Source organism: Topomyia yanbarensis, chromosome 1 (assembly GCF_030247195.1).
Source record: "Topomyia yanbarensis strain Yona2022 chromosome 1, ASM3024719v1, whole genome shotgun sequence".
Classification (NCBI taxonomy): Eukaryota; Metazoa; Arthropoda; class Insecta; order Diptera; family Culicidae; genus Topomyia; species Topomyia yanbarensis.
This window is the reverse complement of record NC_080670.1, coordinates 128041742-128055481: the sequence shown is the minus strand read 5'-3', so window position 1 is coordinate 128055481 and position 13740 is coordinate 128041742. Positions and strand designations below refer to the sequence as shown.

Sequence of the window (13740 nt, the reverse complement as noted above, 5' to 3'; positions counted from 1 at the left end):
CCGCGCTGCTTGTACGCAGGACATGATTTAAGAGCATGTGAAGGGCCCCCGCAGCAAATACACTTTTTAGTTTCTTTGTCGCAAGAGTCATCCTCATGCTCTCCTTCGCATTTGCCGCATCGTTTCTTATTTCCACAATATGTGGCTGTGTGGCCCAACTGCTTGCAATTGCTGCAGCTCATGACCCGCGGTACAAACAGGCGAACTGGTAGGCGAACCCTGTCAAGGAGGATGTAGTTGGGAAGAGAGGACCCGGCGAATGTCACCCGAAGCGAGCCTGATAGAGAGTAGGTAGTCTTACCTCCCTCGGTGTTTGCGGTATACAATTGTTTGCATTCTAAGATCTTAATCTGTTCAAGAGAGGGGTCCTTAAAGCAGCCAACCCCGTGCTCCAACAGTTCTTCGCATTTCAGGCCCGGTTCGGACACTACCCCATCGATTTCACAGGCCACACAAGGCACGTATGCTTTAAATTCCCGCGTAAAGCGCTCACAGCAAGCAATCGCGTTTGCCTGGCCGAGATCATTCACTAGAACACGTATCTTGTTTGCCCGAACACGTGTTATCTGAGTTACGGCCGGGTAATTAGCAGTCAGATCTCGAGAAAGTTTTAATATATTAACCGGTTTCTCTCCGGTCCGAAAATATACCACCCATGGCCCAGAGGAACCTTCTGGGTACTGCTTTATACGGGGAGCAATGCGAGTATTAGGGGGATCAGGGGCTTCCATGATTACATCAGATGGTATTTCGCCCTCGGCCATTTAAGCACGAGGGCAGAGCGTTATATAAACGGGAATGTGTCTTATTATTTGATTACAAGGTAGAGTAAAAGTAGGGAAAAGGAAAGAAAGCAAACGAGGAAAAAAAATAAAGCAAAACTTATCTGCAAACAACGTCGATTGTTCCGCACCAGCGAAAACAATGTACTGGATTTACTGCCGGCACCAGCAGAATGGCAGCTAACGAACGAACAAAGGATGACCTTCAATCACTGAAATTTACACAACGAACACCACTGTGAAATATAACGATCCGTTCCGTTCAAAGGTTGGGAGACGTATGAAAACTATCACTTGGATTAGATAGACGATATATGCCGGATGGCTGGGGCCGAGCTGATAAAGTCCGGGTGGCTGAGCTCGAACGAAAAAAAAGAACCCGATAGCGTGACCTTGCTTTTTTCGGGGAATCGCAGAACCACAGCGATAAGAAAAATACAACCGATCACACCGAGTGATTGATACGATCTGATTTTTTTTTTTTTTTCGAGTTTATTTTTTTTTTATAATCTAACAGTTATTACCTGAAAAAACAAATACTTGTTTCATCGTAAAATTTAGATTGACGAGCATATGATTAAAAAAAAAATAAATATTGACCCTCAAAGAAGGCTTAGCGTAGTTGGTCTTGAACACAATTCACCTGTGTTCGTGTCCCAACCCCGCACATAGGGTTAGAACTTTTTCTAACCTGTAAAAGAGGCAAATGATTTAGGTTAAAACCTCTATAATCGTAGCAAAAAAGGCTTAGATGTAACAGTTCAGAATTCGCTAGAACTAAATGTGTTATAATTTTCTTTTTCTAGATTGCTTCTTTGGCCGAGTAAGCCTTGGGCTTACTAGAAAAGAGATAATTGCTCTAATAATGTATATGGCTTTTCCTGACTACTTTAACAAATATGCAGTCACACATTTTTGAAAAATGTTTTTAATCTCCGATCGCTTAGCATGAGTTACAAACATTTTGCATAGTTGGACACATTCTACTATTCAAAAGTATTAAACAGAATTAAATTTCCTTATATTACATTTCGGAATAGTTCGCAAATGTTTTCATCAAAATAGAATTTCGTGTTGCGAACATCTACTATTGAAATTTCGTATTGTTAAGAGAACACACGAGTTATTCGTTCCGTTTCGTACCGCATAGACCAGAATCGCGTTTCGCCCACCCTTAGTAATAAACGAGAATGCTCACTCTAATAGAACCAAAAAATGGGTATTTATCAAGTGGATAAAAGTGAATAGTACCCAAGTCATTAAGATGTCATCCCAGCATAAAAAACGGAAGCAGGACATTTCTGAATCCTCGCAGATCATCCAGAACCAGTTTCAAGCAGGAGATAAAACTGCAATTTGCCAACATTGCAACAAGGAAATCGTAAAAAAACTAGTAATTTGAAGCGTCATCTTCAGCATGTGCACAACGACCTGTATTGCAATTTGTTCTCTTGCGAGTCTCAGAGTGAAACTCCGGAACGTTCGGCGGACACTAGTGACCGTGCTAAATCTAGAATACTTGTCAAAATTGATCAAAACTTGTATGTCAAGTCATGTGTAAAAGCAGTCACATCTGGAGGCCTTCCTTTCAATGTGTTTGAGAAACCAGGCTTATCGGATACATTAAAAATGATTGAATCTGGTCTCGGAAAAATTAACATTAACAGAAAAAACATCGCTTTAAAAGTGTAAGTACACAGCGATAGTGTTCCAGGAAACAATTGCGCTGGAGTTAAGTAATAAATTGTTTTGTTTAAAATTGGACTCAGCAACACGATAGGGAAGAAATATATTGGGGATCAACGCGCAGTATCTCAATGGAAAAGTGATTATAATTCGCACCTTGGGCCTTATAGACATTAAAGTTGCTCAAACAGCTGAAAATATTAAGAAAGAAGTTATTGCTATATTAAACCGATTTAATTTGGAAATTGATCAAGTTAGTATTCAATCATTTTCTTAATTTCGTTTTTTTCTAAATCCGTAAGGACATAACTCTTATATCATGTTTTGATTTATTTGTGGTGAATATAGGTATATGCGATAACAACAGATAACGGCGCTAACTTTATCAAAGCTGCAGAGCTTCTGCAAAAAGATCAGCACATAGAAATGGAAGACGACGAAACTGCAGAAGGATTCGAAACCAGCGACGAGAAGTCATGTTTTGAATTTGAATGTGAATCTGATGTTGAAATGCAGCCAATCGGTCAAGATGATGACGAGGAACAGGCTACCGCATTGGACAGAGGGATTTTTAACCGGCATTCGCTGTGCTGCACATACCCTTCAGCTAGCGATTTATGACACGATGAAAAGTCTTAAAATGTCGAAAAAGCTTGCCATTGTAAGAAATACAGCTAAGATACTGCGACGCAAATCATTTAGAGCGGAGTTTGCACTGGCAAATCGTAAAATTCCAACCTTAGACGAATTATTTCGCAGAAAATGAAGATTTCATTGGACAACTTGTGAAGGATAATAACGAAGTGGTAATTCACGAAAATATTTGGGCATTTATTCGGGATTTTTCGAAGTCATTTCATCACATTTACATAGCAACAGTGAAACTGCAGTCAGCAAGTTTAACAATGGGAGACTTTTTCATCATTATGCTTTCAACTATTTTGGAATTGAAAGAAATCAAATCTAACATGTCCGTAAGTCTCATTCAGGCAATTGAGAAAAGGCAAGAATCATTAGTTACGAATTCTGCCTTCTTGGCTGCTATTTATATGGACCCCAGGGTAAATTTTGCTCTATCAGACTTCATGAGTGAGATAAATAAGAAAACAGCAATTCAACATCTTTTAAGATTATCTGAACAACTTAAACTCAATAATACAGTGCCTAAAGTATTAGAATCCCCAGGAACATCGAAGCTGGAAGCAATGTTACAAGCTAAGCATCTGCACGTGACTAACAAGGAAGAGCCAATGGAACAAAAGTTGTCAAAGCTGCAACTATCGATACGTCTATCGACGGATGAGAACGTACTCGATTACTGGTACGGCTTGCGGCTAAAAGAACCAGAGCTGTATGCGCTTTCGCAAGTGGTTCTATCTGTTCCAGCAACCCAAGTATCTGTGGAGCGTGCATTCAGTGCTTTGGGTATAATTTTAAACGATCGCCGACTTAATCTATTGGACAAAAACTTGGAAAATGTGTTATTCGTCAAGTTAAATGATATGTTATTCAATTCTGTTGAACTTCATTATGAAAATGAATAATATAGATATACTTAAAAAGAAAATATTTGATTTGTACTTCTTTCAAAATGATAAATATTAATTAATCAAGCATCCCGATTTTTTTATCTTATTATCCTTGCATATGTTTTAAAAACCGATTTTTCCACCGAAAATACCTCCCTATCCCTTTCATTGGTAAACAAATTTAAATACATGCAAGCACGACTTGACAATGATTCTACATATTGCTGTAGTTGACACAATGTTTCACTATTTCCTACAATTCGTAAACACGAACAAACGATCCATCTCGTATTTTATCTTGGGCGGTAGGCGAAATCAAGTTGGTTAATCAAAATATACTACTTGTAACGTTGATTATTTCCACAGCCCGCATTACTTCCCAATTGCCTAAAAGAGCTTTATAATTTTAATTAGCTCTAAATGTGTACTGTTTTGCCAACCCCGCTATTTCTACGCTCTCGAATCAATATTTTCACGGCACCCTCGCATAGCCTCACACCGTCAATACATTGAATCATCAATGTGCTTGCTGCTGCTCGTTTCTCATCCGCCCGAGATGCAATAAGAAAAACGAAAAATTGTACAGCACCGCGATGCTATCGGCACGCAGCTCAGAGCCGACACACGTGCCGGTTATACGAAGCACACGGCACACGAAGAAGCCAGAACACGAATAGGTATGTGTTCTTCTAACTTCGTGTTCGTGTTCTCGGAGAGCTCCCGTTCTTCTAACATTAACGAGAACACGTTCTTCGAGCACGCGGCACACTGGTCTTGCAAGATCAAGCACACTTGCGTGCTTGTATAAAGAACAGCACGCATGCTTGACGAGAACAGGAACGTGTTCTAGAACGTGTTCTAGGACATCACTGCAGACAGAGTTATGATAGCTCTAGATGTTATAAATCAACGAAAGGATTTCCTATTTCTAATATCGGATTGTTTGTGAAATACACGTATACGAACGATTATATCGAACATTGAAGGGAAATACAGAGGATCGTTAACCTGATGCACGGGCTTGTTACCAATAACGGAACTTGAAATTAGATTCATTAAAACAGACGCGGCGAATTTTCAGTACGTATTGACCCGCGATCATCGACACTAGTCAAATTAAAGTCTTATTGGCGCTGATTTCCGAACAACTTTTACGGTATTGTTTTCTCGGCTATATCGCATACTCTCATTCTGCTACTATCGGCAGAAGGCTGATAGCTCCCAGTCGTCGCCGGTCTAAGGACCAAATGTCATCAATAGACTTAGACTCGCGTGGAGGCATGCGATAGAATAGAAAACTAAGCAATGAAAATGACAGCAAAACACTTATTCTTCGAGCTGACATTACTGAAGGTAATTGCCAACCGGTCCCCGATCCCTCTCGCGAATTGTCAATGCTCAAACCTTATACATGATTGAAGTCATCATTCTGAAATAAGGCCATGTGTTTTCCCAAAGCACATGGAATGCTCTGTGAATCAGTTCCCCCGTTGGTAAAACAAACCCTAAAGAAACATAAAAATTAGTTTGCTCAGTCCAAAGAAAAGTTTGCCGACCGGCAGATACGTGTTCCCTTACAGCGCCATCACATCAACGAACACCCAAAATTTACATGCGACAAAATATCTGCAATCCCGAATATAAAAGACTCAAAACCTCTACTCATTTGCAATAAAATAATACAGTAAAAAAACACAGTTGAATATCCAAGGCGGCTCATTTTTAAAGATAGCACCGCCGATGTAGCACTCAATAAAAAAGGTGACAAGGGACGCGGACGAAATTAGCTGAGCACCGACCGGCTGGTTTGCCACCTATTTTTCTGGCGAAGAATTTTGGGCGACACCTGGTAGTCGCTAGTCGCAGGTGAAACGCAAATTATTTGAATGTCAATTTTTCTTATTGCCATATGTTTTCACTTTTCGGATCGAATTTTTTTCTCCGAAAAACCATTTTTCACCATTCCACAATGTACACTGTGTTTCTAGATGTTTTCTGTACACTTTCATTGTCCTTGCATCGGGAATCGACGGCCCATAATGCGAGGAAAAGATATTTTTTCATTTGCCGGAATTCAATTTTCACAAACTGTCACCTGCGTGCGTCTGTCGAAAATATGCCGAAAAATGCTTTTATAAACCACTTCACTCTGTATAATTGTTAAATTGCACCGTTATTAACACTTTTGACAACCGGGAGACAGGAAACTGTGCCAAAAATGATGAAAATTAACCGACTCGAAGGGAGCTCTACGAGAGTCAACCGCTCGCGACGAAGATACACACTCGAATCCATATATGAGAAAAACACAATTGCACTAATAAGTGAATTAGGAAAATTTCAATATTTGATTTTTATGTCAAAGAATCTTCCACAGAAAATAACCAACAAAATAATGTAAAAATCAAAGAAATCCGATATCTCGTTCTTGAGTTATGCGATAACACATGGAATCCATTTCATTTTTATATATAGAGATATCCAGCAAAAGGTGCATATATGAGAAAAACACAATTGTACTAATAGGTGGATTAGGAAAATTTCAATATTTGATTTTTATGTCAAAGAATCTTCTACAGAAAACAACCAACAAAATAATGCAAAAATCAAAGAAATCGGATATCTCGTTCAAGAGTTATTCGATGACACACGGAAACCATTTCATTTTTATATATAGAATATCCAGCAAAAGGTGCATATATGAGAAAAACACAATTGCACTAATAGGTGGATTAGGAAAATTTCAATATTTGATTTTTATGTCAAAGAACCTTCCACAGAAAATAACCAACAAAATAATGCAAAAATCAAAGAAATCGGATATCTCGTACAAGAGTTATTCGATGACACACGGAAACCACTTCATTTTTATATATAGAGATATCAAGCAAAAGCTGCATGTATGAGAAAAACACAATTGCACTAATAGGTGGATTAGGAAAATTTCAATATTTGATTTTTATGTCAAATAAAATATCCAACAAAATAATGCAAAAATCAAAGAAATCCGATATCTCGTTCTTGAGTTATGCGATGACACACGGAAACTATTTCATTTTTATATATAGAGATATCCAGCAAAAGGTGCATATTTGAGAGAAACACTAATGCACTAATAGGTCGATTAGGAAAATTTCAATATTTGATTTTTATGTCAAAGAATATTCCATAGAAAATAACCAACAAAATAATGCAAAAATCAAAGAAATCCGATATCTAGTTCTTGAGTTATGCGATGACACATGGAATCCATTTCATTTCTATATATAGAGATATCCAGCAAAAGCTGCATGTTGTAACCCGAGTCAGTTGGAGCCGGAGCCTAAATCAATATTTAGCGGATGGCTTCAGCGCCACTCCCAAAGGGGACCATTCGCCTTGTTCGGTTTGCCCAGCTATTGAGACCCCTCCTACGGGCGGGTACTATTTGTTTCTGAGTTCTGGCTCCAGAATGGTCCAACTGGACTCAGGTACCTTGATTACCAGTCTGAAAACATTCGCTAGAAATCAACAACAGTATACAAAGAAGGCCTCAGACCGGTATAATTGATTAGCTCTAACGGTTTTTATCATCACGGGCAAAGATCTACTCAAACACAAGGTCCCCAATCGTGGCCGATTTAGGAAAGGTGGAGTCGAAAGAAAAAGGAGTCAACTCTGCTCGCTAAAAACGGAAACGACCGAAAATCGTGAAACTACCTACACCAGAAAATACCAAAGAATAGATTACTGCAAAAAAAAACTGTTTAATCACTTCAACTCATAATTCGCTTATAAAAAAAATATTTATTTGACATTTCGGGTCTCGAACCCAGGCCTTCCAACTTGCTAGCTAATTTCCTCGCAGAGCGCTAACCAACATGGTCACTGCCTATCCTGTCTCTCTCCCTTCCCCAAGGATATCAAAAATCTAACTACCTAACGTGGTGTTCTTCCGAAAATGATAATCGGGTTTCGAACCCGGGCTTTTTGAGCTTGTCACGAAAACGCTGTCACTTAGCTCACTGAACCGGCATTTGCGGGTTTAAACAAAATTGATCATGCGCATGTCAAAAAAAGGAAATGAGTACTCACACTACCATGGTTTTACGTGGGTCGCTCGAAGATCCAGTCCGCTGGAGATGCTGATCCGGTTGCCACAAACGATTTGCCCGGTCGTTTGCTGGCAGAGTCTGACCTGATGGAAACATTACATGTTTCCCACGTGGGTTGATCGATAGTCGGTGCCCAGCAACTGGACGTATGCTGGCAACAACGCTGCTCCCTAGCTAGCGCGAATTTGACGGTCGTCGCTCTTCCGGATGGTTCACCGGGAACTTTGTAGCTAGATGGCGGGGTCAGAAGCGGTTGATGACGGATGATGATCGGTGTGACGGGATGCTGCAGCTTCAAACCTGCACGGAAAATACGCATCCAACGACAAGTTGGAATTAGGGCACGCACTGCACTGGCCACCATTTGCACCTTACCTTAATTCGGGACTACCGACTCTAAACCACTGCTTCGATATGCGGGAAGCCACTTAACTTGTACGAGTTAGAACTGGGAAGGGAAAACTAATTACTGGCAAAACTGATATAGAGAATCTCACGATTTTTATCTTTTACCTATAAAACCACACCGAGGCGCGAGAAAAAAAAACTAAACCACTCCTGCCTATTCCACGATCCAGAACAAAGTGAAAAATCAGATCTTTGGAGTCCTCAGTTTAAAGCATGAGTCATATCTTCGTGACCGGAACTACGCAATCGTTCACGCAATTACGCAAGTTTCCCCGAAGCCTTTTTGTATATGGCCTCAATTTCTTTTGAATATCCCCAGACCTCGATCCTCTACCACCAAATCCCGGGTGCTGCCGAATGGCTTTCAAAACCCAGAGACAAATATTTTCCCCTCCACTATAGCTTATTCTGCGGTTAAAGGTCGCAGAAAGGGTTATCTCAAAAGCGGGGCGACGCCTGCGTCGCGACCATCCGCCAAAAGAAACTCGACTCCAACCACGGCTGGATTCGGTGGGTGCTCAATCACTCATCTGACAGTTCATTCGAAGGAACTCCAACCAACCACTCACTCTCATTCACATTTCGGGAGAAATTACAGAAGCTTTTACCCATGCTGAGCGGACCAGTTATTCGAGGGGCCGCTCGATATTATTTACATTCATATCGTAGTACTACATCATTCCCCACTTTGTTGTCGGAAATTTGATTGGTTGAAAACCAATCAAATTTTCGAAGGATATTTGTAATTGAGAAAATCTTGACTGCTGGGGTCATATGTGGTCATCGTCAAAAAAATTGACTCATCATCTATTTGCAGACATTATCTGTTACTGACCATCATCGTTTTTCAATTCCGGTCTCCAGCAGCAATCAACTAAATTTAACCAAAAAAATACAATATCCATGCTAATACTGAACAACTGAAAAACTTTGCTTGATCTTTCCGATAAACTTTGGCTAATGGTAATTGGCAATCACATTCACTCATAATATTCGACTATAATTGAAATATTCCAATGTACAGTTAAACTAAAAATTAAGACACGAATTTCTTTACCTCAGTATAAAAACTAAGAAGTGAAATACGCTCTTCGTAAAACCTTCACCTTTGTGAAAAAATACTAGTATGTTTTGCTGATATCCAAACCTCGGAGTAACATCCAAGCAAAACGGATTCAACATCACATCCTTTAAATGGGGGTCTGTTTCCGGTTATTGTGAATTACTCTAGAGTTCTCCAGGAAACAATGTAAAAAAAAAACGATAATCCAAAAACGCAAATCGAACGAAGCGAGAATTTCTGACCGTCAAAATTGTTTGACCACGAAAAACTCACAACATAAATTATCAAGAAAAAATACCATGCAGTCACCCCTCGATCACACATGTTGAACTCTCATTCATCCCTCTCACGCGTCACTCATTCTCTTGCCAATACGAATGAACCTGTTCTACCAAATGTCAACAAACCGTAGCTCTAACTCGTCGCGTTCGGTAGTGAAAAGTGTTCGCGAAACTTTATTGCAGTTTTTCCGGTGAAAGGGTGGTGCTACACCAAAAATCCGTCGGAAACTGGACCTGCTACCATCAGGAGAGTACTTTACGCATAGTGTCGTATCGATGTATGTTTTGAAAAGAACCGTTTTTTCTTATTTCTCTTCGCAGGTGTAGCTGCTTTCAGATGTCGAACCTCAACCTACATCAAGAGCTTGCTGGAGAAGGAAGGACGAAGGGAAAGGGAGAACGATGGATGGAATGGATAAGCACGGAAAGTTGTTCGATGAACAGGGCGGAAAGGAATCTACGAACTTTGGGTTTGAAACGGACTACACAGGCAATAAAGGTAAGAAATCGTTTAAATTATCAAAAGATATTGAAAGTGAAGAAAATAACTAATTCAATTTATAATATTTTAGGAATCCAAGAAGATAATATGGAAGAAAAACAAAATGAAGGAAATAATATACAATTTAGGAACAAAATTATAGAATAATTCGAAAAATTTAATGATGAATAATAAGGAAAAATATGAAAACCATAAGTTTCTTAAATTGTCGATTAATATTACTTTAAGAACTAACACTAGAGAACAAGAGATAGGACTAATCGTAGGAATTGCATACTAATCTAACTAATACTACTATGTACAATAATATTTACAACACGATTCTTGTCGTGCTTGGCCAGACGTGGAAGAATCCACTTTGTAGTCACTTCCATACCATTTACATAGCTGTTTTTGTGGAGTTGCGTCCACTACACAAAGGCTATGTTGGCGGCTACCGTTGCTTCATTTGTATTCTCTGAAAGCACACTGAGAGTTGCATCAGAAGCTTGCTCCTCTTTTCTTCGCTTGATTACGGCCGTTTGTCGAAATCATCGCAAGGGCTCGCTTTATGATTCATAGCATATAGCATATTACTTTGTACAGGTCATTACCCCTGCTCATTCTAAGGCGTCGTGAACCGCAATACTGGTTTAACGAGTCAGCACAAACTTCTAATGATTTCTCAGCGCAGTTATCTTTCAGAAAAACAAACAAAGCTGCTAATAGCTGCCAGTGAAAAATTTCCCCGTAGGTGTTTCTTCTCATCGTATGCTCCTTTTTTAGCGTTGCTCTTATGGCCGTCGTGCTCACCCTATTCACACGTTCCGTATTGTTCACTTGCGGGTGATATGCTGGTGTTAGCCAGTGATTTACATGATAGGCTTGCAGTAGCTCTTTGAATGTTTTTGAAATGAACTGAGTTCCGTTGTCGGTCAGTATGATTTCTGGTACTCCAAATAACCTGAAAATCATATTTTCCACAAACTCTGCCAGTGGTCCCGCTTTCGCTTCGCGAAATGGTTGCACCAGCACGAACTTGCTAAACACGCCCGTCGCTACCAACAGACAAGTGCAACGATTTTTACCCGACGCGGGCAAGGGTCCAACAAATCAAGCGTTACAAACTGCCACGGATATTCAACTGGTTTCTGCGAACCCATCGGTGGTGTTACGTTGATGTTCCCCGCTTTGCTTGTTTGGCAGCGCAAACATTCTCTGCAGTATTTCCGAATCTGCTCGTTCGTCTTCGGCCAGATGTACCGTTCCTTGATGGAGGCTAGGGTTTTCTCGAACCCGAAGTGGGCCTTGCTGTGCTCCCGGTGGATGATTTCATTTCTCTCTGCTGGCTCTGGAAACTGTTTCCAAGCAAAACGAGGGTCATCCTGTCAGCTAGGCTTCTTCAGGTACTTCCAAATTTTCCCATCGATTCGTAACGCCCATCTGAGAAGCTTTGATTTTCCGCTTTCTGCTCCTATTTTAAAGAGCCACAACAAACTTCTAGCATCTGTCACGACCTTAAACCGTGTTCCTTCGACATAGTGCCGGAAATTGTCCACTGCTAATAGAACTCCGAGACACTCCTTCTCGATAGCCGAGTATTTTCTCTGGGTACAACTTAGTTTCTTACTGAAGTAACCTATCATTCGAGTCTCTCCATCCTGCTCTTGGACTAAAGCAGCTCCTACAGCATTATCCGAGGCGTCAGTTTTGATGGCGAACGGTTTTTTGAAGTCAGGGTTTGCTAATACGGGTGCCGACGTCAGCACTGATTTCAGCTCGTTGAATGCAGCTTCAGCTTCCTCTGACCATACAAATTTCTTCTTCCCTTTCTTCAGAAGGTCGGTTATTGGAGTCGTTATTCGACTGTAACCTGCGATAAATTTTTTATAGAAGCCAGCGAGACCCATTAGACGACGGACATCCTTGACCGACTTTGGTCGGGCGTAGTCCAGTATCAGTTGTATTCTTGACTGGTCTATGGACACTCCTCATTCGGTCAGCAGGTACCCAAGGTACATTACCTGTTTTCTGCAGAACCTTGATTTCTCCAACGAGATCGTTAAATTGGCTGCCTTTAATCGTTGTGCAACGATTTGCAGCAGTCGCAAATGTTTTTCAAATCTTTCAGTTGCTATCACTATGTCATCTAGATAAACAAAGACATATGGTTTAAGATCGAACCCTATGGCCTTGTTCATCAAGCGACACATAGTAAAAGGTGCATTCGTTAATCTAAAAGGGCATACCTTAAAGCGAAACAACCCTTTTGTTGTTCGAAACGCCGTTTAATTTCTGCACTCCTCCTTTAACAGGATCTGGACATATGCGTCCTTTAGATCTATGATCGAGTAGAATTTCGCATGATCCAGCCGATGGAAAATATCCTGCATATTCTGCATCGGGTATGCATCCTTCACCGTCATCGCATTAATTCGTCGTGAATCCAGACAAACGCGAATCTTCCCGTTTGCCTCCCTGACCGGAACTAGCGGGTTGGTCCATTCGCTGTAACATTCTTCGATCGCATCTAAACTCTTGAAACCCTCTATTTCGGCGTCGATCTCTTGCTGAATAAATGGAGAGCATTTATAAACCGGCTGAAACCTTGGTTTTGCGCTCTCCTTTAGGATAATCTCGTGCTGAATCAGATTCGTTCGACCTAACTTTCCAGGAGAAGTACAGTCAAACTGTTTGATTGCTTCGATCAACTCAGAACGTTGAAGTTCGCTAAGCTCATGTTCCGTTTCAACAGTTTCCGGGACTGGTTCAGAAATCTCGCTCATTGTTGGAATATCCAGTGTCTCGTCGGTATCTTTCTGCTCCAACTTCGGAAGTTCACCTGTTGGTTCGATATTGTAACAGAGAAGCGAGTTTGTACTGGTTTCCAATGTCTCGATCTTTTCTGGCCCATTTCCCACATCGATCATTGGTTGAATACCGAATGAGTCCCAAAAATCGGCACCCAGGATCAAAGACCTGGAAATTTGAGGGACGATTATCGTCGGTACCACCTTTGTTTTATTTTTATAGGTGGATGGGATGTTCAAATATCCCAAACACTTATACTCCGTCCCGTCAGCTGTGCTTACGCGAACTGCTGCTGGGAGGATTTTTAATCTATACTGCTCGGCCAATTCTGGCGAGTTAATCACGCTAATGCTCGCTCCTGAATCCAGCAAAGCTTCCATTTCCGTCTCGAAAACTTTCACTCGGATGTGGGGACATTTAGTAACGCTTACCCGAATATGATGGACCCGAAGCAAGGGGTCAAACTCTGTATTTTGCTGTATCGTTTTGGGAATCTGTTCATTATTAGGGACAGTCGGATTCCCTGTCTCCCATCCCTTCAATAGTTTCCCTGCTGATTTTGGCTTTTTATCTGCCGACCGAACGCCACGCAACGTTCGCAGCAT

At 40.7% G+C, this 13740-nt stretch overlaps 1 protein-coding gene across 1 annotated transcript; it reads right to left on the bottom strand.

Moving 5' to 3' along the window:
- Positions 1-12612: 12612 nt before the first annotated feature.
- Positions 12613-13740, bottom strand: LOC131675914 (uncharacterized). Its single transcript, XM_058955041.1, has one exon. The coding sequence runs from the start codon at positions 13738-13740 to the stop codon at positions 12613-12615; it is 1128 nt and encodes a 375-aa protein (XP_058811024.1).